General features: G+C 41.5%; 1 protein-coding gene across 6 annotated transcripts in view; it reads right to left on the bottom strand.

Moving 5' to 3' along the window:
- Nucleotides 1-25712, bottom strand: part of CSMD3 (CUB and Sushi multiple domains 3) — a 1175227-nt gene that overhangs the window by 163275 nt on the left and 986240 nt on the right. For all 6 annotated transcript variants that reach the window (XM_075825814.1, XM_075825808.1, XM_075825809.1 and 3 more), the window contains 2 exons: nucleotides 15970-16050; nucleotides 14728-14841 (listed from right to left, as the gene is read on the bottom strand). In XM_075825814.1, coding sequence (XP_075681929.1) covers nucleotides 14728-14841; nucleotides 15970-16050 — 195 coding nt within the window. The remainder of the gene's footprint in view (nucleotides 1-14727; nucleotides 14842-15969; nucleotides 16051-25712) is intronic.

The raw sequence follows: 25712 nt of genomic DNA, 5'->3' as shown, positions 1-25712 counted from the left end.
ATACCTCCTACAACTTTTTTGCTATAAGTTATATTTTCTTTATGGTTTTCACATGTACTCTGAAGTTATGTTTTATAAAATCAGGCATTGATATCTGTTATGCCCTAATATGAGATGACTCCGCTGGGCTTTTTTGCTGTTTATAATGTATCCAGATAATAGAGATATGTAGTCAGAATATCATAACAAGCAATCTGATAATATAAAGATCTCACTGAGCTGTCTTGGATTCTTCTTACTGGCCAAGACACCTCATGAACAAAAATGATCATGCAGCTCGAATACATCTCTACCTATTGCCCCGATTAGAGGAACTATGGGCCATGTGGTGGGTTCTGATGCACCAACTAGTATCTTTGTATTTGCACATCTTTTGGTTACCCTATATTAAAAGGTTCTCTCAGGTTTAAGTTTCTCTTTAACGCATACCTAACTTTTCAGGTGACTTTTCAGAATAAGCTGTCATATGTGTGTACTGTACATGAGGAATAACACTATTTTTGGCCATTATGTGAATTGTATATGTAATGTTTAGCATTTTTCCCCTCTGCAGGCGCTATCTCTAATTCTCAGTTTTCTCTGAAATAATGGGTGGAGCCTACTGCTATCATGTCTTCTATACACAGCATATACATAGAAGAGGAGAATCCTGCTCTCCTATCCCTATCTATCACATATATAGAAAATGCAGCAACATAGAGGAGATTATATAGCAGTAATGAGCAGTGTAGCTGAGAATCCAGCTCTGGGGGGAGATAATAGACTTACCAGGAAGCTGCAGCCTCTGTCCGTATCTTTCAAACTCTTATCTTACTCCTTCCTCCTGCTCCCCTCCTCTCTACATAGACTTGTATGGGCAGTGTGTCTGTTTATTTCTCACTCTGCTCCTGTTTTATCCTCCTACTGCCCCCTTATTTCTCCATAAACTTGTATGCATTGTGCCTGTTGTTGACTCCCTCTCTCCCTCCCTGCTTCCTCCTCCTTCTCCCCCTCCCCTCTCCATAGAATTGTATTGACAGGCTGTGAAGAGACACACACACACTTTCTGCAGTATGTCTGTAACTAGGGATGGATTTTGCTTGACAACAAGAGTTTACAGAAGATTACAGGAAAGGAGACATCTAGTGGCAGTAAATTCCTGCAGAATTTGCATGGATAAAACAACAACATTTTAACAATATGTATCTTACAAAGTTGATCTATAACAATTATACTATGAGATTAGCATAAGTTGCTTGAAAGTTAGTGAACATTTAAATTGACAGTCTGGTTCACAGTAAAATGTTCACTGAACAGTGGTGCCCTCCTATGCAATGTTGCTGGCGCAGTGTATCCCATTCCCAGTCTGCTTTTCATGTATGTAAAATAACCACCAGCTTCTCAGACTACCCCGTGCATGGTGTACTTTGGTAGTCTGAGACACGCCCCCCCCCCCCCCCCCGTTCTTGGACGATCCAGGGCTGATGATAAACATTAGCACTCTGAGATCAGGGTGTATCTCAGACTACCAAAAACACTGTGCATAGGATATTCTGAGACGCTGGAGGTTATATTATATACATGAAGTTGGGACTGGAAAAGTTACAATCCACGGAAGAAACATTGAAAAAGAGGGTACCGTGTATGTCAACTATATATTCTGCATGTATAGTGAAATGTTTACTGTGAATTAGAGGGTCGCTTTAGGAGTCAAACCCTTCTACACATTGACCCATTATATAGATTAGAAATTCAATAACAAATATTTTTATTTGTAATTCAAATTAACATTTCTGTCAAACTGCTGGTGTGCAATGAAAGCAATGCAAATAGGAAAAATATTTGGTGGGAGAGATGATTATTTTTTTTGGAAAGCGATTGGACATTTTCTATTTCAAATCTGTGCCCACGTAATAATTCTAACAAATTTGCAAAAATCTTCTCTTAATAAACTTGGATATGTTCCTTTACGATTACAATCCGTTCTCAGCCACACAAAAAATTGCTACCAGATCTAAGATTGCCAAATTCTGGAAGAACCCTAACCCACCTCCGTTCATAGAGATAATTATTTCTATGAATGATAATAGTCTATCTAAAAAACTCATTGCTTGTAGTCTTAACAACCTCCAAAAATTATTTAAACAATGGAATATCAGGCTGAATTTTCCCCATAACAAAATTAATCCTTTATAACAGAACATGCAAGATCACACCTTTTCCAAATACACTAAATGGACAAAAGTATTTGGACACCTACATCTTACACCTACAGGAGCTTTTATGAACTCCTTTTCTAAATCCCTGTCCCCCTTTGCAGCTAAAACATCTTCCACTCTTCTGGGAAAGCTTTTTACAAGATTTTCAAGTGTGTCTTTGGGAATTTTTGCCCATTCATCTAGAAGATCATTTGAGAGGTCAGACACTGATGTTAGATGAGAGGGCCTGGCTCATAATCTGCGTTCTAGTTTTTTCCAAAGGCATTCAGTGGGGTTGAGGTCAGGGCTCTGTGCAGGCCAGTCAAGTTCTTCCTTGTTCCAGTCATGCTGGAACAGAAAAGGGCCGAACCCACAACTGTTTCCACAAAGTTGGAAGGTACAACTGTCCAAAATGTCTTGGTATGGTAAAGCATTAAGATTTCCTGTAACTGGAACTAAGAGGCCTAGACCAACCCCTGAAAAACAACCCCATAGCATTATCCCTTCTCCACCAAACTTTACAGTTGGCACAATGCAGTCAGGCAGGTAACGTTCTGCTGGCATTTGCCAAAACCAGACTCGTCCATCAGACTGTCAGATAGGGAAGCATGATTCATCACTCCACAGAACACGTTTCCACTGCTCCAGAGTCCAGTGGCGGCGGCTTTACACCACTCCATCCGACGCTTGCATTGTGCTTGGTGATGTAAGGCTGGCATGCAGCTGCTTGGCAACCTTCCCCAATAACTTTACATGGTCTCCACTTTGTGGCTGAGTTGCTGTGGTTCCTAAACTGTTCCACTAAATAATAACACTCACACTTGATTGTGGAATATCTAGGACGGAAGAATTTTCACAAACTGACTTGTTACAGCGGTAGCATCCTATTACAGTACTACGCTGGAATTTATTGAGCTCTTTAGAACTACCAATTCTTTCATAAATGTTTGTAAAGGCGACTGCATGGCGAGGTGCTGGATTTTATACACCTGTGGCAATGGGACTGAACGAAACACCTGAATTCAATGATTAAAAGGTGTGCACCAATACTTTTGTCCTTATAATGTATGTTGCATGGAATGGTATTCATATATATCCAATCCAAATTGAACTAAAGTATACTTGTCATCTTCTCTTTATCATGTTAAAAGATTTTCTTTAACTTTTGCTTTCTTTTGTTATTGCCATTTCTTATATCGAGAATCTGTAAGATGGAATATTCGCAGATGATTTTGGATTTGATACTACTGTATTCTCAATTAATATAATTTTCATCATCTTATATTCACAATGTGTAATGTTTATTTGATGTATTTCTCCTACACTCAACAAAAACAATGATTAAAAACAAACAAAGAAAATAAAAATTTCTAAATAAATTAGATTCTAACACTGGTATTTATATTTAATCTTATTTTAAGAGTAAAATCGAATATTCAGATTCTAAAACTCTTTATTTATTTTTTTCTTACAAATGTATTACATACAGATCAGTTAAAATAAGATCTGCAACACTCAGCGCATAAAGTTGGTACTAAAGTAAATTCATCATCAAAAAGTCAACAATTCATTTATTAATTGTAACACCGGCACTCTATGCTGTTTGGCGTACTACTGCTCCTAACAAGCAAAACAGCCCATGCACTTCATTCTGCTGCCGGTGTTGCTGGGTCTGCCCATAAGGCGTGTTGTGCTCTCACTGCTTGTATTTTATAGGGCCAGCGTGCGCACACAAATCCATCCCCAGCCTATCCCTATCAACCACCAGGTATATTAGTCAGCTTCACTGGACATACCCATTCTGAACAATATTGGAACAACCTAGAGTTTTCCAGAAAAGGTTTCTGAATGCACCTGATCCTATCTGCTATTGCTACCAGTTGTCAGTCTATATCCTGTCTGCTATTGCTACCTGTTACCAGCCTGTATCCTGTCTGCTATTGCTATCTACTATCAGTCTGTATCCTGTCTGCTAATGCTATCCACTATCAGCCTGCATTCAGTAATCTAACAGCCTGCATCCAGTAACCTGCTACTAGCCTGTATCCAGTTGCCTGCTGTCCACCCGTGACCAGCTACCCGCTGCCTGCCTGTATCCTCTTATCCCCTACTAGCCACTACTCTCACTGGTAGAGTAGCCCAGTGGATCCACAACCCACTGGTCGTTGAATTAATAATGTACATATAAAAGGAACTGCCCATTTCTGCTGCCACTATCCACAGAAACATACTAGGTCTCCATTGGGCAGAAGAAAGGGAGAGAACCTCCAGCTCACCAGTGTGCGTCTCCAGACAGCGTCAGTCGGATCCCCGCGACGGCCCGCGGTGTAAGGCAATGAATGTAGAGAAGAATTGATCCAGCGCTGATGGTAAGTTAAAAGGGAAACCGGAGTCCCATGTTTATTGGAGAAAAAAGCATAAAACAGAAGGGAGACGCAGTCCCAAGGTGTGAGTAGTCAGGGCTTGAACCTGAGCCTACGCGTTTCGATCGCAGTCTGCGATCTTAGTCATGGCAAACTCATTTGCCATGACTAAGATCGCAGACTGCGATCGAAACGCGTAGGCTCAGGTTCAAGCCCTGACTACTCACACCTTGGGACTCCCTTTTAACTTACCATCAGCGCTGGATCAATTCTTCTCTACATTCATCTCCATTGGGCACATAGTATGCAGTTGTGTCTGTGCCTGAATAGCAATATGGAAGCTTCATCTATATTTCCTATACAGGAATAAACTTGATAAGACATCACCAATGAAGAGCCAATGCTCTTAAGTCATAAATCTTGAAGAGGTGTCTTATATTATAAGACTTAATTGCACTAAATTTCCCCAAACTGGATGTTGGATAGCATTCATGACACTTTTAAGAGCACCTGTGGTACAAAACAATGGGAAAGATTTAAACTTTAAAGGGAATCTGTCACCAGCATTTCGCCTATTGAACTCTCCTCACCCTTCGCTGGTCGCTGCTGTCTAAAGTTAATTGCCATTATCCCCGCTCCTAAACTCCTCCTCCGACCTTAAATAATAATCTGCAAACATTTTGCGCCTTTTATGGTAATAATAGGGCAGTCTCGTTTGTTCCTCTTCTTATGCCCGCCCATCGCTGAAAAATGGGCCGCCCTTAATGCCAAAATCTCATCTAAGATAGCGCGCATGCGCCCATCATGTATGGTCCGACACCCTTCCCTGCTTTGTCTGGGACTTAAATCTAGTTACTGCTCATGCACCGCTATGGTGTCCCGTTGTGCGCACGCATCAAAACAGGACATCGATGCGCAAGCGCGGGATTTCGTTTGTGTTGGGTGGAGACGAGGAGCTGTCAATCAAAGGCGGGGGTTAACTCAGGAAGGCTTGAGGAATGAAGATATGACTCTTTTCAAATGAAGATATGACTCTTTTATGCTCATTAGCACACGGCACGGGAGCACTAAAAAACTGAATACTAAAGGTACAGAGCTACTTAGAAGATAAATATAGGCTACATGAAAATGATTTTTCACCCACTTCTACTAGATATTTACTGCTGGTTTAATAGGTGAAATGCTGCTGAGAGGTTCCCTTTAAAGGGGTTATCCGAGGACCAAAAATGCCTTTGCATTCATATTTTTATGTAAAAATTAGTCACTTACTAATATACTTTAATTAAAAAATCGGTACTAAATGGTGCCTTTCAAACCTGGTGAACTGTTCCCGGAAGTCCTGGAGCTTTTCTAATATTGATGACGCGCCAACACGGCCCCACGTGACTGAGGGCTTGCTTCCTGTGCTGTTCGTGGGCGTGTTAGCAATGGCATGACCGCAAGGGGCTGTCACACTGCCTACTTACGGAGTCCCCGAGCAGAGCATGAGCTAGCGCTTTGCTCGGGACTGCAGCACTCCTCCCGATATTTAGTCAGTGACTTCCGTGATTTCCTATAGCTGGAGTTCCCGAGCAGAGCATCAGCTGATGCTCTGATCGGGGACTCCAGCATTGCTGCCAACATCACTGTCACTGTCCATATGTGAACAGTGACGTCGGCAGCAGTATGGGAGTCCCCAGGCAGAGAATCAGCTGATGCTCTGCTCGGGGACTCCAGTACTGCTGCCAACATCACTGTCCATATATAGACGGGGACTTCAGGGGTTTCCTATAGCTGGAGTCCCAGAGCATGACCGCAAGGGGCTGTCACACTGCCTATTGCTGGAGTCCCCGAGCAGAGCATCAGCTAGCGCTTTGCTCGGGACTCCAGCCTACTTCTGACATTTGGTCAGTGACTTCAGGGGTTTCCTATAGCTGTAGTTCCCGTGCGGAGCACGCAGCTCTGATGAGCTGCTCGGGGACTCTAGTTCTGCTGCCGATGTCACTGCCCAGTGCTGGAGTCCATGGGCAGAGCATGAGCTGATTCTCTGCTCCGGAACTCCAGCTATAGGAAACCCCTGGAGTCACTGTCCATATACGGACAGTGACATCGGCAGCAGTGCTGGAGTCGCCGAGCAGAGTATTAGCTGATGCTCTGCCTGTGGACTCCCATACTGCTAAGGACATCACTGTCCGTATATGAATCACATAAACACAAACAGCACATTCCAACAAAATGACACAAAACTTGTATGCAGGTGCAAGAACACCTGTGACTGCAAAAATACCGCACACAAACATTTTTCAACAGCACACTGCGAACACTAATGTAACCTAAACCACTAAATATAAATAAATATGCATTACATGCCAAATCTACTTACAATAGGGAGGTTCTTAGTGCACATTTTGATCAAAAAGTGTTTGCCCACCTGCCACGACAAGGCATCCTCTATAGGTTCTTGCACTCCTCCCATTCTGCCCTGAGTGAGTTTAATTAGTTTAATGCTGGTTACTTCCATCCCCAGATATATGTAGGCTTAGTCCTAGTTCTGGGTGTATGTGCAAAGTAGGTCCCCACCTATGGAGGACGCCTTGTTGTGGCAGGTGGGCAAACACTTTTTGATCAAAATGTGCACTAGGGACCTCCCAATTGTAAGTAGATTTAGTATGTAATGCATATTTATTTATATTTAGCGGTTTAGGTTACATTAGTGTTCGCAGTGTGCTGTTGCCATTTTTTTGTGTACTGTCTGTATATGGACAGTGAAGTTGGCAGCAGTGCTGGAGTTCCCAGGCAGAGCATCAGCTGATGCTCTACTCGGGGACTCCAGCGATAGGTAACCCCTGAAGTCACTGTCCATATATGGACAGTGACGTCGGCAGCAGTACTGCTCAGGAACTCCAGCTATAGGAAACCCCTGAAGTCACTGGCCAAATGTCGGGAGAAGTGCTGGAGTCCCGAGCAAAGCGCTAGCTGATGCTCTGCTCGGGAACTCCAGCAATAGGCAGTGTGACAGCCCCTTGCGGTCATGCCATTGATAACACGCTGACACGAACAGGACAGGAAGCAAGCGCTCAGTCACGTTGGGCCATGTCGACGGATCATCAATATTAGAAAAGCTCCAGGACTTCACAGTTCACCGGGTTTGAACGACACCATTTAGTACCAAATTTTTAAATAAAGTATATTAGTAAGTGAATTATTTTTACATAAAAATATGAATGCAAAGCAATTTTTCAAATTTGTGGTCCCTGGATGACCCCTTAAATCTAAGTGTGGACCTTATAGCTATAATAATTAGACCAAGAGCAAGGTAGTGGCTGGGATATAAGAAATCACTGAAGCTTGGTGAGATATGATAAGTTTCTTAAAGTTTAGTGTTTTAAAAGGAGATATTGAAAAATGATTCACTTTTTTATTGGAAAGGTGCATTACCTAACCCAATTTAGGAAATGCAGATGTCCAATGGTGTTGATGAGTTATTTGCCTGTGTGTGGCTTTCCATATTTCATGGCAGAGCTGAAGAGGAACCAGCAAGAGGTAAATGTGTAACAGGTGGGAGAGGGTTTAGGATGGTTATTGTGAGGAAATTGCACAGCAAGAACTTCAGACGACACGGGTATAAGATGCTGAACTGAACTTTACTCAATCCAACAGAGGCACAATCTTCACGGTTACAAAATTTGGTACATAAGCTTGACGGTTTCACTAATAAATAGGCGCTATACTTGGCAGTTTCTGATATAACTGGTGAGAACGGAAGATCGCGTTTGCTAATGGTTCAGTCTCAAGTTAAACTTGTGGCGCAGGGGATCTTTGTTCTCATATGAAGTGCTGAGCTAGTGATACACCATTCAGCCTAGCAATACAGTCTTTTTGATGGATCAGTCACTTGGTAGCTTGCGTCCTACCTGGCAATCTCAACTGGCAGCTCTCGCCCTGCCCGGCTATCCAACAGTGGCTCACGCCCTGCTCTGCAAATCCACCCACTTTGTACTGACTTCTTTCTCCCTCTCTTATCCCACACACATCACTTTTTCTGTTTCTCTCCTCCATCACTCACCAATTGTCACTATCTATTGTCACTATCTTTTTTTTAAAGACTAGGCTCCTCCCATTTTTTTAAAGGGGTCGCACGCCACATCTGACCTCTGACGCTAATGTGCCTTCACAGAGCCCCTTCTGTACAAAATATACAGTGCTCTATGTAAAATAACCTTTTCTCCTAATACAAATATAGTTGCATTACATAACATAACATTAGGTGCTTAACATATATATACATAAGTAGCTTCGGGGCACACCGTACAATTGCTCTATGCCTATGTATGCCCAATGTAAAAAATCTCTTCGACCAATGTACCATATAAAATACAGGATAATGACTCATGCAATCATTCAAATTAAAAAGTTGTATGCACAGACAATGTATGGTGGTACGTAGAATGTGCAATGGTTCCAAAAGGTATTATTGACCTGTAGGCATTTATGTAACTAATTTTCTCCCTCTTTTCTGATGCATATCATTTAATAAGTGTGCCACAATGACTGCACACAGGTAAACCCCATTTGACTCATTTTGTAGCTTCTATAGCTAACTAGCTATTTCAGTAATGATTTAGATTTGTCATAATAATGGCGGTAAAGTGTTATGCATTCAATCATTTTTGGATTAAAAACAGTAATGAATTCAGATCCCATTGTAGAGATCTAAATCCATTGTGACTCAAGACTATTACACTATAATACAGGAAAAAGTCCAAAGGGTTGGGAGTAAATATTATTCTGGTAATGCATATGTAACATAGCTGAAATCTTTTTATCTATTTATGCTATTTGGTGATTAATCCTATCAGCAGATATCTTGTGGAAATGGAGCTTGCTTCTAGACAAGCCATAAGCCATAGGTCATAAGTAGTCATAAGTAACTATTTTTCTGCTGAAATGAATCCTACACATTTCCATTCTTTCTTTTTAGAAAGAAAGTAGATCAAGTTGCCTTGGCAGTCTCCTATAGAGTATCTGTGTGTATTGTTATGAATGCATTGTCGTTTCTGTGTTTTTACACTATTAAAATGCAATGCAAATATATGAAAATTTAAGATGTTTATCAATGACCATAACCTTATTTGAAGGGGTTGGATTTTCCCATGATTTTTTTGAAAGAATGTATATTGAATATTTTATTATTTTGCATGATTATTTCGAGGATAGAAGATATCTGAGATATGTGAGGTGAATGACTGTAGTAACCAATTTTATGCCACCTTTTCCAAATCTTGTGTCCAAGCCATCATGAGCAAATTTAAGACTCTGTGACACAAGAAATAAAAAACAATGTCTTTAAGGCTAGGTTAAAACCATTCTTGGGCACTACAGTCAGCAAATACTTTGGGAAATATAAATTTTTTACACATCTAATGTACATATTTACTATCATTAGTTAGATGCCAAAGGAGGGTCATTTTGGCATACATTTGGTCACTATAGTTGGTATACTTTTTCTTGGGCATATGTTCAGAGGCACTCTTTACATGTCCTCACAGAATAAAAAGTTATGAACCTAGCCTTAGAATTTTCGAGGGTGCATATTCATTGTAACTTGTTTATATTCTCAATAATCAAGAGGAAGAGGAGAATCAAGCTAAGTAAAATGTTCTGTCGGCTGAAAATCAACCCCTTAATGAGCGCCAACATGCCTTTTTACGGTGGCCACTAAAGAACTTAGACTAGGCCCTGCACCTGTGCCAGCAAGAGTGGGTGCTCGGCTGTCTAATGAATGTCAGGCTAATGGCTATCTGAAGCGAGAAAAATATACACAGCGCCAACTGGTGCAAGATGACCCATAAAAGCTAGTACTGGCAGGTACAGCTTAATGTAAAAGGCCATTTTAGTAACCAGGTTGCAGCTTTCCGTATCCAGGTACCGGCATCAAGAGAATTGAGCCGCAGGAAAATAGGGATTATATATTTAAAAAAATATGTATATTTTAAAAACTGGATATTTTTTAGGAAAGCGCTCCTCAATGAGAAGAAAAGGCAGATAAGTGCTGGTAAGCTGATTTATTTGAGCGATATAGGATGGGCAACGCGTTTCAACGCAGGACATGCGTCTTCGTCAGGCCAAGAAATAGGTACCTATTTCTCGGCCTGACGAAGACGCATGTCCTGCGTTGAAACGCGTTGCCCATCCTATGTCACTGAATTAGGCTAATGGCTAGGATCGGTGAAATCTGTACCTAAATCCTCACCAATTTTCAATGTGTGAACATGGCCTCACATAATCTGCTACCTTATTCCAATATTGTTATCAATATTATTTTATCAGTATTGTTACACAGGCTTAAACTAATAGAGGCAATTATAATTATTTTGGCACTTTTAAGAGAATGATGAATGTTATGAAATACCACTTCTTAATTTAAGCTAGATGTAAAATGAACTGTCACAGGTCAGTGAACTAGAAACAAATTTGTCATTTTTCTTATGCAATATATCAAACTTTTCAACTGCTTGCCTGAAGTGGTCACAAACTAATAAGAGAAATGAGCAATAGATTATGGTTGGCATATTTCCTCCAAGCTATAGAAACAGTCAAGTTTAATGAGGTTATAAATTATGGAATATAAAGATATTCTGCATCTTTACAAGTATCACAGATATATACTTTAAAGGTGTTTTAAAAGAACACTAAAGACAAAAAATGTACAAAAAAATTATCCCTTAATATCTTCTACTCCTTTGATCTATTTTGTCTTATTTTGCAATTAATACTTTGAAACATATTAAAAATTCTTATCTATGTGTCCCAGGATATCTGTCATTTACGCTCTCCTTCTAACAATCCTGTGTTTGGCTGTAAGACAACTGGCTGCAGCAGGAGTCTCCCCTTTGCTCTGCCTGCAGTAAGACATGCATATTGTTAAGCACTGTCCTATTTGCTATGCCCCACCTCTTTAGTCTTTCATTAGCCAAAATGGAACAGATGAGCAGGAAATTAACCCATGTGTTATTTGTGGGTTTTCTGCGAGACTGTTTGTTTTAGGAACATGCAGAAAATCTTCAGTGTGGGCAAGTTTATCTCCTGTTTACCTTTATCATTAATTTCTAGGTTTAGTGTTATTTTAATAAATATACACCAGATACCAAGTTTGCTTTCAACACAACCTTATTTAAATGGTTTGTCCCATTAGAACAATCTCTTTTTAGCTGATATTGCTGTGGGAATCTAGGAGCGGTCACTTCAGGGTGACTATGTAATACATGGTTGTGCCAAGTCCTTTAAACCAGGAGACATTTGGACAGTGGTAATGCTAGCACCTGGCACCAGAATCATCTGCCAAGGGTCTCCTGCCCAGTGGCCTGGGTTTCTTGGTGCCAACAATCACCACATTCAATTATATCTACATCTTCTCCATCTTCCAGTGCCCTATGGAACCCCAGTCTAAACCCTCTTCAGTCTCAATCCTCCCCTTCGGGCCATATGAATCACAGAAGGGGGTCCTCTGCTCAGAAACCCCTATTTTAACCAGAGAAGAGAGCAGCTAGAAAGAGGAGAACTCGCAGGAGCCATGTATTATATGATTGCCCAGTCATTAGAATTGGTGCCATGTAAAACTCCATTTCTCCTTCTGCAGACATTAGCTGATCGCTGGTGGTTTAAGCAGCCAGATCTGCAGTGATCAAATGATTGCAGGGCAGCTGCATTCTGAAAGAGGTTTTTACAGTTCAGATTACTCCTTTAACACCTTCTTACATCTAATTTGAAGTGCTAAAAGATATTTTCAATAAAATTAGTAATATCTTAGCATAATTTTTTAAAAATATGCTAGAAATAAATTGTACGGCTTCCAATCTGCTTGCCATTGCTTTGACCTCTGTAATATTTTGGCCTTAATTCAAAACTGTGTATAGAACCTTTTTGTGAAAAATGTAGCAAGATTATCAGATAAACAAAATAATGTAATTAGTTTGTGCTGCCAACTTAACATATTAATCCACTGCTAATTGACTGCAGAATATAAATGGTCCTGGTATAAGTCTTCTTGCAAAAATAATACTTAATTATAAGGTATTTATGGATCACACAATGAATAAACACACTTGTAGCTATAGCATCAGCTGTTCACACTTAGGAAAGTTATATTAATGTAAAATCATTTTATAATTTAATCGGATCCAATCATTTTTTTTTGTGATTCGTCAGGATATTGTAGTGTTTGGTAAATCTGTGGTGACAGAAAATATTACACCTGATAATAATTAATTTAATTATTGTTCCTGGCTATCTCTGCACAGCATTGCAAAAGAGTAAGTGGATAGTGATATAAATTTTCTTGTTTTCTTATAAGAAAGTAACATATTAATGGGAAGGTCAGCCCTTGTAACCAATTTTTTTCGTTCCAATGCAATTATCGTTTTGTGTCTACAGCTGCTATGTATGTAGACATATGTGTCTCCATAGTAACAGACTACAAATAAACCCTCCATATTCTTATCTTGTAGTCATACTCGCTTCCATGTGTTTCCTACTTCTTACTAACATATATTTAGTAAGGGACAGGTGAATGGCGATTTGAATGCAGAATCAGACTAGAAAATTGAAAAGTCGATTTGTTTTCTCATTTAAGATACATTGGAACAAAAAAAGAAAATTGGTTGAAAACGTGGACATAGCTTTTAAGGGCTCATGCACATGGCAATTCTGCATACCCGGGCACTGTACAGCAGAACATGGAGTGCCTAATGGTCAGTATACAGACCTCTAGGCAACCTCATGTGCCGCCTCCATGGGCGACCATATTTTTCTCTAGAAGCATGAAGGAAATTACCTCCGTAATATGACATTCATGCGAAAAAAACTTCTGTTGTATGAAAGTACAAAATGAGTCCATAGTTTTGTATTGGCACTGTATTTTGGATATGTGTGCCATGGTTCAAGAATATGTCTATGTGCATGAGGTCTAAGGCTCAAGTGTCAAATTGTGTACGACAAAAAAGTGGAGCAAAGCAATTGGTAAACATTTTCCATCATCTTCCCTGACTACTCCAAATGTTTACTATTTTTATTATAAAAAGAATGGGTTATAACCAGGTCACTACAGCAATGCAACATATGTGTCATCTGTGAAAGAATATGCCATATGGTGCCTCTTTGATATGGAGTACAATAAGGTACAGTATGGGCCCATAGCAAGGAATGAGCACAGTATTGCGATCCATACAACACAGATGTGTAATATGACAGAGTTAATGAACCTAAACTATTTAACTTTCAGAAACTTTCCTTCTAAAACTTTATATGCCACCCCTTCACAGAGTAAACCTGGCATAACACTTGAGATAAAATTCAGCTGGTGTACACCAAAGCTCTTATGTGCATGGAGGACTCTCGATTGTCTCCTGACAGAAGATATTGAGAAAATGAGGGATCGGGCATGTTGGCTTTCCACAGGAGTTAAGATGTAAACCTCCTATTCACCTCTAGCCATTTAAATAATAATCATGCCCGCTTTGCTAGTGGATTTGGGAGAAATATCTCTCAGCTGAACAGCTATATCACGTGTATTGTGTGCTTAAACATGACACACCTTTGTACTAAGGCTCTGTTCACGCATGTTTTTACAATAAAAATGATGGACACGATGCTTGAATCCCACAGACCCCATTGTAAGTCAATGGGGTCCATTGGGTGCCAGTGGTATCCATCATTCGATGGATCCGGCAGAGAGTTGTGGCTTCCATTATGAACGGAAGCCACAACATAAGTATTAGTATATCATTTTTCAACTGAAATACTTGTCGAAAGTATACATATGTTTATACAAATTTTTTAGTCTGGTCCTTTCTTAAACAAATCCTATTCAACATGTGCGCTGCAAATTGTTATGATGTAATTAAACAAAATATGTTGCTCTTTACTGTCAAGTTTTCCTTGGACGTGTCAAAATAATTATTAGGATTTCAAGGTGGCATTTGTTAACAAGTTACAGGACCATATGCTTATCTGAAAAGACATCTGTTTTATTATCCTGTGTGCAATGATTGGCAAATAATATTTTACTAACTCGTTTATGAAATAGGTTCCTAATTGTGGTGTATTCATTTACTGAGTCACAACATGACATGCAATTTACCACTGACTTGCATATGTGGGCAAGGTTATACTGTAGTAATTATAGTAGTCATAAAAAATTATGTAGAAACCTTGGCATGAAGGAGGCGATCCATCCATCTGAAGCCGTTCCCCCAGCCTACAGGTTAGAATGTCATTGCCGACTAAGGTAAAACCAGGAACACACTGATAATGAATGATGTCCCCTACAGGAGAAGAAAATAAGTATATGAAAAGAACAATATAACATGATGCATTCTGTTTAATTGTTTCCACTGTAATAACATTGAACCTGTGATCATCTACCTGTGCAAGTTAAATTTATATGGAACTTGGTTTGGAAGATATGATAAGGGAAAGCTTCCAGGAATGAAAAAATGAGAATTCTGATTTAAAAGTCCTACATTATGTCAAAGTGCCCAAATGCCACCATTTTACCAAACCATGTCTACATCCACCAATACCATTGTCATTATTTGTTATGTAATTACCCAGTTGAAAATTCTAGTCAAACATCAGACCTTGTTTGGGTACCTGCTTGGCACCTGCTTAGTACCTGTCAGTGGTAACCACTTTGGATTTTGTGTAGATCCAGCAGTGCTAGGAAGGTTGCACCCCCAACATCAAGCTGCGAGTGGGCTTGTACGAGACGGACAGAAAAGAGAGACAATATCTACTGCCAGAGGTTTTCTTTTCTTTGACAAATTGTATATTTTCATATTTTCCCTTATTTTTAAACATTGAATTTCTACTTTAAGTTATTTTTGCCATGTCCTAGAAATATTTTAGAAAAAAATATTGTTATCATGGTTCCATCTGCTAGCACCACGACTGATGTCCAAAATTAATGGATTAGATACTCTGTGATCTGAACACCCTCAGTGCTGTTCAAAGATTTTCAAAATCGTCTACACAGAGTTTTCAATGCGCAATGCACAGATTCAGAATTAACGAGCATATGTACCATAGAGAGAGACTATATAGCTGATATGGAGAGTCGGGGGCCTAGCCCAGGATGGCTTCATTCCTTATCTTCAAAGGTAAAAAGAACGAGCAGGCCCTAAAATTTTGTCAGGTTCTAAAAAATTAGCAAACATGGGAGTGTATAATCAACCGAAGGATTAAGGCAAAGATATGGGGAGCAAGCAAGAAGGAAGTTTCCTCTGGAGGTTAGAGGTGGGATGTGTCAATCAGCGCCAGAAGGAGACCCTATTTTAAAACTTTTCTATGGGACACCTTTTCCTTTATGCACGGCCTTTTCCAACATGTCTGTATGGTGGCGAGTGGAATTCCCTCTTGATGTTATGTTAGAAATACTTAAAAGACCAGGTTACCTATTTCAAACTCATCATCTTCTGCCAGTATTTCTGAATTCGGAACAGGAGGCGGAGATTGGCAAATACGTAACTGATAAGCTGTAAAAAAACATAAATATTTAATAAATCTATAACTTATAGATGAAAAATGTTACATTTTATACATACATATATATATATATATATATATATATATATATATATATACATACATACATATATGTATGTAAGAGAGATGTATATGTATGTAAGTTTATATGTATAAAAAGAGAGCGGCACTCCAAATGCTGGCTTGATCTAAATGTTATGTTTATTCACCTATAGTGGTCTTTTTACTATAGGTGAATAAACGTAATATTTGGATTAAGCCAGCATTTGGAGTGCCACTTTCCTTTAGCCACATTTTGTTACGATCCAGGCTTGGAGGTCAACCTGATCGGCTGTAAGGACTTACATCTGTGTTACCCAACCAGTGGCTTGGTAGCCAAATGTGTCTCTCTGGCCTCCTGAATTTGTCTCTCAAGCTGGTGACAACTCTAAGTGCTACTGTACGCTATTGGCATCAACATTGTATTAAGATTGCTAGGATATAAACCATATATCTGACGATTTACACTAGGGAAAGCTCCCTATGACCCAGTAGATAGAATCACAATGACGAGCATTGTATTCCTATGTTGTTTAGCATATGATCCACCATAAGAAAAACCGGATTCCTAATACCAATTTAATTTGTCATGAAAAATCACCAATTTGATTATATTCGTAGTAAACTGAAAAATATGTTGGCATCTGTTATCTTTGAATACCTAATTCGAAACTTGGACATTGCTCACATTAATTTCACAAAGCTTTTTCTCCATTTGAAAATAATCCAATTTGTATAATTTTTTGGACACGGTGACCCTTTTAAACAGAGCATATGTTTTGTGCAGACACAAATTTCACATCCAGAGAATAAGAGGTTGCTAAAAATTGTCCACACATTCATTAAAATGTGTTAAGCCCCAAGACGAAAAATGATTCTAAAAGTGTTAAGATTTCCTAAAAAATAACACCAAGTCAACGAGGAAGGAGTCTAGATATGCACATTAGTAAATCTATCACAAAGTACGACTTTATTAGTTGGCTGTGTAACGAAGTTTCTGTGTCTCAGTGCAACATATGTAACTGGGCCTCCACCTACCTTGTGCCATTTGATAGCCGGGAAAGCTGGGTATTTTATGTGCTCCTGCACAGTTGTCCTTTCATGGAACCTGCCCCACGTGTTTCTCTGCCTCCTAGTACAGCTTCATCAGGGGTGAATAGCTAACCCTCTTCACCCCTGGTGAAGCTGCACTAGGAGGAAGCGACATATGTGGGGCAGGTTCCATGCTACAGCTTTCCTGGGTCATGTATACCGGTCATGTAAATCTTCAGGATAGGCAATCAATATCTGATCGGTCGGAGTCCAACTCCCAGGATTCCCGCCAATCAGCTGTTTCGAAGGGTATGCATAAGAGCACAGCTTCCCCTTCATTCCATACCTGCTCGTACTATAAATCACTGACACACTTGTAGTCGCATTATTACAGCCTTGTCCTATTCACTTCAATGGGAGAACTGTGAACCGACAAGTGTGTCGGCGATTCATAGTGCGAGCAGCAAAAGGAAATGAAGGCCAAGCAGTGCTCATATGTGTGCCGCAACCCCTTCAACACAGCTGATTGGTGGGGGTGCCGAGAGTCAGATGAGATATTGATGGTCTACCCTGGGGATAGGACATCAACATTTTGGGACTGGACAACCCCTTTAACATTAAAACCACTGACAGATGAAGTGAATAACATTGATTATCTTGTTTCAATGGCACCTGTCAAAAGGTGGGCTATATTAGACAGAAAGTTATTGAACTTGATGTGTTGGAGGTTGGAAAAATGGGCATAAGGATCTGATCGACTTTGACAAAGGCCGAATTGTAATGCCGAAACAACTGGGTCAGAACAGCAGTCTTGTGGGTCATTCCTGACATGCAGTGGTTAGTACCTACCAAAAATGTTCCAAGGACGGACAACCAGTGAACGGGCGACATGGTCATGCGCGCCCAAGATTCATTGATGCTCGTGGAAAGGGAAGGCTAGCCCTTCTGGTCTCATCTCACAGAAGAGCTACTGTAGCACAAATTGATTGAAAGGTGTCATAAAACACATAGTGGATCATGCCCATGCTGACCCCATCCACTGCCAAAATGGCCTATAATGGGCACGAGAGCATCAGAACTGGCTCATGAAGCAATGGAATAAGGTGGCCTGGTCTGATGAGTCACATTTTCTTTTACATTATGTGGATGGCCGGCTGCATGTGTATCGCTTACCTAGGGAAGAGATGGCACCAGGAAGCACTTTGGGAAAAAGGCAAGCCGGCAGAGGCAGTGTGATGCTCTGAATCTCGTTCTGCTATGAAACCTTGGGTATTGGCATTCATGTGGATGTTACTGTGACACATACCGCCTACCTAAACATTGTTGCAGACCAAGTACACTCCTTCATGGCAACGTTATTCCCTATTGGCAGTGCCCTCTTTCGGCAGGATAATGCGCTCTGCCATACTGCAAAAATAGTCCAGAAATGGTTTGAGAAACATGACAAAGTTTTCAAGGTGTTGCCAGGCTCTGAATTCCCCAGATGTCTGATCGAGCATCTATGGGATGTGTGGGAAAAAACAAGAGTGGGGGGAGGAAACCTCCAGCTCACCAGTCCAGCGCCTGACACCTCTGCCTCACTCGGATCTCCGCAACGGTCCACGGCAAACAATAGAAGTGTGAAGAAAGTTGATCCAGCACTGCAGGTATGTGGTTCAAAAGGAACGTATTCCCAATTTTATTTTATCAAAAGATTAAAAATTCGATGTCAGGTGCATATGGGCATCAAGGCAGTAGTAGGTGGATATTAAGCGCCTATGCGTTTCAAGCATGGCAAGTGCTCTTAGTCATGGCATCCATTCACTCACTAGGACCCAAGACTATGGGCTTATATGTTTTATTTTGCAGGGTGGAGCTAGGAAGCCTTCCAGATTAAATGATTGCTAGCAGCTTGTGTGTTTCTGAACCAACAGAAAACGGGGCTGTCCTGCCTCTTGTTCTCTGAGTGCTAGCAATCATTTAATCTGGAAGGCTTCCTAGCTCCACCATGCAAAATAAAACACACTAACCTCCCTGCAGATACAGTGGAAACCAAAGGTGGAGAAAGGAGCTGTCAGCTGCCTGCTCCACCATTCACCCTGTGACAGCTGCAGTGAGCGGTTTAGACAGGAGTGATGCAATGACATCATCGTGCCTGTCCGCGCTGAGCCACACAAAGAACAGACCGGAGAAGACCTGAGGGATCTCCTCCATTCATCGTGAGAATGGGGCTAGATGAATATTAATGTTATCATTTTTTGGGGCACCATGTGGGCATTATACTGCATGTGGAGGCACTATGGGGGCATTATACTGTGTGAGGACACTATGGAAGTATTATAAGGTAAGGTAGGACTACACGGGCATTATACTATGTATAGGGGGCACTATGGGGGTATTATACCTTTTGTGGGACTCTATAGGGACATTATATTGAGTGAGGAGGTACTACGGGTCTTTATACTGTGTGTTGTGGGCACTACGGGGACATTATATTGTGTGGAGGCAATATAAGGGCATTATACTCTGTGGGAGGCACTGTGGGGCATTACACTGTGTGAGAGGACACTATGGGGGCATGATGCTTTGTTAAGGGCATTATGGGTAATTATACTGTGTGTGGGCACTATGAGGTCATTATACTGGCTAGACAGTACTAGGTGTGAATGAACAAGGATTGGGCAGAGGTTAGAGGTGTGGCTTAATGTTTTTTTGCCACTGTGCACTTTGCATGACAAATGAGTTGTCCGACTTTTCAATACTTGAAAGTTCAGAGGTATGCTAAGAACTCCCTAACAACAGCCTGTGTCATAATGACAAAGATCATAATTTATTAACATATATAAGTATGCTAATACATTACAAGTGTAACCTTTTGAGGACCGCTCACTGTTCATGTCACTTGTTGAGCCGTTTTTGGAGCCGTTTTTCATTATGTCAATAGAAAAACGTTTGATGCTTTAAAAATGTCTGAAAATCAGAGGCTGTTTTCCCTTGAAAAGAGCCCTGTATTTTACAACCGTTTTTACTTTATTGTGTGAATAGACCCAGCATAGCCCTAAGGGTAAGTTCACATGTACAAAAAGAAGTGGCTGAATATTATGGAGCTGTTTTCAAGGGAAAACAGCTACTGATTTCAAGCCGTTTTTTGAAGTTGAAAACGAAGCTTCTTTAGGCTATGGTCACACAGAGTTTTTTGCAGGCGGAATTTCTGCCTCAAAATTCCGTTAGAGGCAGGTTTTTCTCTCCCGGCACGCCATTGAGCGTCGCGGGCATAAAACGCCGCAAAATACGCTTTCTCTGCCTCCCATTGAAGTCAATGGGAGGTCAGAGGCATAAACGCCCCAAGATAGGGCATGTCGCTTCTTTTTCCCGCGAGGCGGTTTTACCGCTCGCGGGAAAAAGACGCCTCCACCTCCCATTGAAATCTGCATAAAAAAACTCGTCAAGAAACTCATAGCCTTTTAGAGGCTTTTTTTGAGCCGTGTTTTGAGGCGTTTTTCAGCGTCTATGGGAACTCAGTTCACACATTGCATAAATACTATGGATTTTCTGCAATGGAATCCGTTGTGGAAAATCTGCAGAAAATACAGTAGCAGCAAAGTGGATGAGATAAAACAAATCTCATCCACTCACTGCGTAAATACTGAGCAGAAAAAAATGCTCAGAAATTGACCTGCGGGGAGCAGCATGTCAATTGTATTTGCGTAAATACTGCTTATTTGTTGCAGGTTTTCCTCATTGAATTCAATGGGGAGGTAAATCCTGCGACAAATAGCAGTTGTGTTTTTTGCGTCAAGTTCGCAGCGATTCCGCTGCAAAAAATGCAACAAAAAAATCTTATACTTACCCAGGCGTCTGTGCATCTTCCTCCAGGCCGGCCTCCTGGGATAATGTTTCATCCCATGTGACCGCTGCAGCCAATCACAGGCTGTAGCGGCGGTCACATGGAATGAAACATCATCCCAGGTGGCCGACCTGGATAACGTCAGAGGGCTGGCCTCCTGGGACGATGCTTCATCCCATGTGACCGAGGCTGCAACCAATCCCAGGCCGCAGCAGTCTCCTGGGATGAAACGTCATCCCAGGAGGCTGGCCTGCTAGCAGATCGGCTAAGTGCTGCAGTTTTCCGCAGCGGACATTCCCGGGTGAAAAACGACACCACAGTTTGGTGCGGTTTATCGCCCGGAATTCCCTGTGGAGCACAGGGCAGATACGCAGCATGCTTTTATGCAGCATATCCGCCCTGTGTGAACTCAGCCTAACAGGGCTGATTTTCCCTGTTACTGGGGCTGCTGTGCAGCGCCAGTTAAAATGGAAAAGCATAGTGTAATTTTTTATTTATTAACTAATAAAGTCCCCAAAGGTCTTTTCATTGCACTTCTTGAATATGACAGTGACATCTGATATTTTTGCTCAAAGTTAACATATAATTTTGTTGAAAGATAGATGTCATGTGGGACCAATTAACCCCTTAGTGACCAGAATATTTTAGGCCCTAATGACCAAGCTATTTTTTTCGTTTTTCTATAGTCTAAATTATTTTTTTATTTTTCTATCGACATAGCTGTATGAGGACTTGTTTTTTGCGGGATTAGTTGTACTTTTTAATGGCATCATTTTGGGGTACATATAACTTTTTTTCGGAGGAATAGAAAAAAAACCTGAAATCCCGCCATTGTTCTATGCGTTTTAGGCCTCATTTACACGAGCGTGTGCGTTTTGTGCACGCAAAAAAACGCAGCGTTTTGCATGCACAAAAGGCACTTGACAGCTCGGTGTGTCATCAGTGTATGATGCGCGGCTGCGTGATTTTCGCGCAGCCGCCATCATAGAGATGAGGCTAGTCGACGTCAGTCACTGTCCAGGGTGCTGAAAGAGTTAACTGATCGGCAGTAACTCTTTCAGCACCCTCGACATTGAATTCCGATCACAATATACAGCAACCTGTGAATAAAAAAAAGACGTTCATACTTACCAAGAACTTCCTGCTTCCTCCAGTCCGGTCTCCCGGCCGTTGCCTTGTTGACGCTTCCCTCTCTTGACATCCGGCCCCACCTCCCTGGATGACGCGGCAGTCCATATGACTGCTGTAGCCTGTGATTGGCTGCAGCCTGTGCTTGGCCTGTGATTGGCTGCAGCTGTCACTTCGACTGAATTGTCATCCCGAGAGGTCAGACTGGAGGAAGAAGCCGGGAGTTATCGGTAAGTCAGAACTTCTTTTTTTTTTTACACGTTCATGTATATTGTGATCGGAAGTCACTGTCCAGGGTGCTGAACCAGTTTAACTTTTTCAGCACCCTGGACAGTGACTGTCTCCTGACGTCGCATACCGCAAAATTTTTTGCCGGGTTCGGTCAAAACGAGTTCGGCCGAACCCGGTGAAGTTCGGTTCACTCATCTCTAAATTCTGACACTCCGTTTGGATGTTTGTAAACAGAAGAGCACGTGGTGCTTTTCTGTTTACATTCAGAGTTTGACAGCTCTTGCGCGAATCACGCAGTTCGCACGGAAGTGCTTCCGTGCGACCTTCTTGGTTTTCACGCACCCATTGACTTCAATGGGTGCGTGATGCGCGAAAAACGCAGAAATTTAGAACATGTCGTGAGTTTTTTTCAGCGCACTCACGCTGAGCAAAACTCACAGACTGTCTGCATGCCCCCATAGACTTGTATAGGTCCGTGCGACCCGCGTGAAAAGCACGCGAGTCGCACGGACGTATATCACGTTCGTGTAAATGAGGCCTTAAACTGCTGCCGTTCACTGTGCGGTGTAAATAACACATTACCTTTATTTTATGGGTCGGTACGATTACGACGATAAGATATATGTATAGTTTTTTTTGTGTTTTACGACTTTTGCACAATAAAAACTCTTTTGAACTAAAATTATTTGTTTTTTGCATCGTCGCTTTACAAGAGCCGTAATTTTTGTATATTTCCATCAATGTAGTGATTTTTGGGGTTTGTTTATTTGCGGGACGAGACATAGTTTTGATTGGTACTGTTTTGGGGTACATGGGACTTATTGATTAACTTTTCTTATGACTTTTTTGGGGGGCAATGGAAAAAAATTGCAATTTCAACATTGTTTTTTGCGATTATTTTTACGGTGTTCACCTTGCCGTGAAAAGGCGTATTGGTGGTCACTAAGGGGCCATCATCTATGTATTTAAAGAGGTGTCCCTTTTTTGAGAATTTTTAGGGTATTTTTGGCTAATATAGGGATTACTATATTAGTCATCCGTATTTATTAGCCAGAGTGGATAGTGGCTACAAACAGCATCACTCTCACGCACTAGAGGACCCACCATGTCTGTGGGGCATTAAAGGGATATCCCAACGATTTTATTGAGAACTGTGTAATGCATATCAGCAGGAGGACATCTAATTTTTTTGTTTTCAAAAGTAGTGCAAAGCAAAAGGTGAGTACTTGCCCATAGAAACCAATCAGATTTCATCTCTTATTTTTCAGAGGCCCTTTGGAAAATGTTAATTGAAGTCTAATTGGTTACTATGGACAAGTATGGACATTTTGCTATGCACTACTTTTGATAATTCCCCCCAAAGTTTTTCTTCTCCATGGAAACCACACTATTATCAAGCAATAAATGGGGAATCAGCTCAATGTTCTTATACCGTACAGGCGCTCATACACTTTAGATGCTTGTCGGACGAACCCGCGATTTCAGAGGGACCGTCCGACCATCTAAAGTGTATAGGTTTGTCCTGACCCTGCCCCAACAGCAGGTATTGGGGGAAAGAAGGATTACACATGCTGTATTTTAACATGCCCTTTACTTTGTTTTTAGAGGTGCCTGGCAGCCGCTTATTCTCCTTCCTCCATAGAGGACACGTGCACATCCTTGGCTGGACCAAGCGTGCATTTGTATGGGGCAGGGGTGGGGTCTGGCCGGTTCACCCCAGTTCTCCCAAACCGGTTGTTAAAATTACAGCCGGTTCGCAGAACCGGGCTGAAGCAGGAAGCTGGTACAGGTCCCCTGCACTCAATTGTATCCGCGTCCTTTGGACGCGGATACAATTGATTTGCCTAGCACTGCCGTGGTGAGGCACAAAATGCCTCGCCATTCGACGTTTAGTGTTGATGAAGTCAGCATGATGACATCATCACGCCACTGCATTATTCCGCTGTATGAAGCCTGGCTGGAGGACGGCGTGGAAACGGGGAAAGGTAAGCATACATTTTTTTTCCTTATAGTAGGTAGTAATGGGGTCGCTATCTACAGAGGACTATGCAGGGGTCACTAGCTACAGGGCACTATACAGGGGGCCCTATCTACAGGGCACTATATAGGGAGCCCTATCTACAGGGGACTATACAGGGGCCCTATATAAAAGGGACTATACAGAGGGCCGTATCTACAGGGGACTATACAGGGGCCCTATCTACCAGTGACTAAACAGGGGGCCCAATTTACAGGGGACGATAGAGGGGGCACTATCTACAGGGGCCCTATCTACAGGGGACTCTATAGGGGCCATAACCACAGTGGACTTTAAGGGGCCCTATCTACAGTGGCCCTATCTACAGGGTACTCTATGGGGGGCCCTATCTGAAGAGGACTTATGGAGGGCCCTATCTACAGGGGACTATATAAGGGGCCTATCTACAGGGGATGCTATAGGTTTTAACTTGAACTCAAAATCTCTAACCTTATATCTTCATACATTTAAAGGATGCAACAGGTGGCACTATCTAAAGGGGACTCTATGGGGTGGTCCTATCTACAGGGGACTATGGGGGCCCTATCTAGGGGGTACTACAGGGGCCTATCCACAGGGGACTCTACAGGGGGGCTCTATCTACAGGGGACTCTATGGGCACTTTATACAGGGGGCTCTATGAGGGGCACGATCTACAGAGGGCTCTATGAGGAGCACAATCTACAAGGGGGCTTTGTGAGTGGCACTATCTACAGGGGGCACTGTGTATGAGTGTGTGTGTGTGTGTGTGTGTGTGTGTGTGTGTGTGTGTGTGTGTGTGTGTGTGTGTGCGCGTGCGTATGTGTGGTGCATTACTTTACAGTGTTTAACACAATTTTATTCATGGGCACAGTGTATAGTACTATTATTTTCAGGGGCACAGTGTATGGTACTATTATATTCAGGAGCACAGTGTGTAGCACTATTATATTCAGGGGCACAGTGTATGACACTATTATACTCAGGGGCATATAGTGTGGCACCATGAGAATTTTATTTTCGTTTATAGGCGTGAAAATGTTGGAAAAGTGAGCAGCTGAAGACATCTGAGTGCAAGCCTTGCAGAAATGGGTCGTGGCCAGGAGGTTTCTTCATAGAGGTTTGGACTGGGTGGAAAGTAAAGATAAAAAGAACGACTCCAACATGAGAAGGAGTCACCTGTGAGTCATTAAATGTAAATAGTTATTCTCCCTGTGACTGATTAGTACTGTAGTCACTTCGAGTATGAGTCTTATGCCATACAAACTTATATGACAGTGTTTTAACTGAATTTGCAAATGATGTCTGTACTGAGCTGTATTTGTGCTTCTGCTATTTATATGTACTGAGGTTGGCCCTGGTGCTGTATATATATATCTATGTGCTTGGTTCTGGAGTTA

This window comes from Rhinoderma darwinii, chromosome 5, assembly GCF_050947455.1.
Source record: "Rhinoderma darwinii isolate aRhiDar2 chromosome 5, aRhiDar2.hap1, whole genome shotgun sequence".
In the NCBI taxonomy this organism is placed as follows: domain Eukaryota; kingdom Metazoa; phylum Chordata; class Amphibia; order Anura; family Rhinodermatidae; genus Rhinoderma; species Rhinoderma darwinii.
The sequence above is the reverse complement of the archived record's forward strand: the minus strand, read 5'-3'. Positions and strand labels throughout refer to the sequence as shown.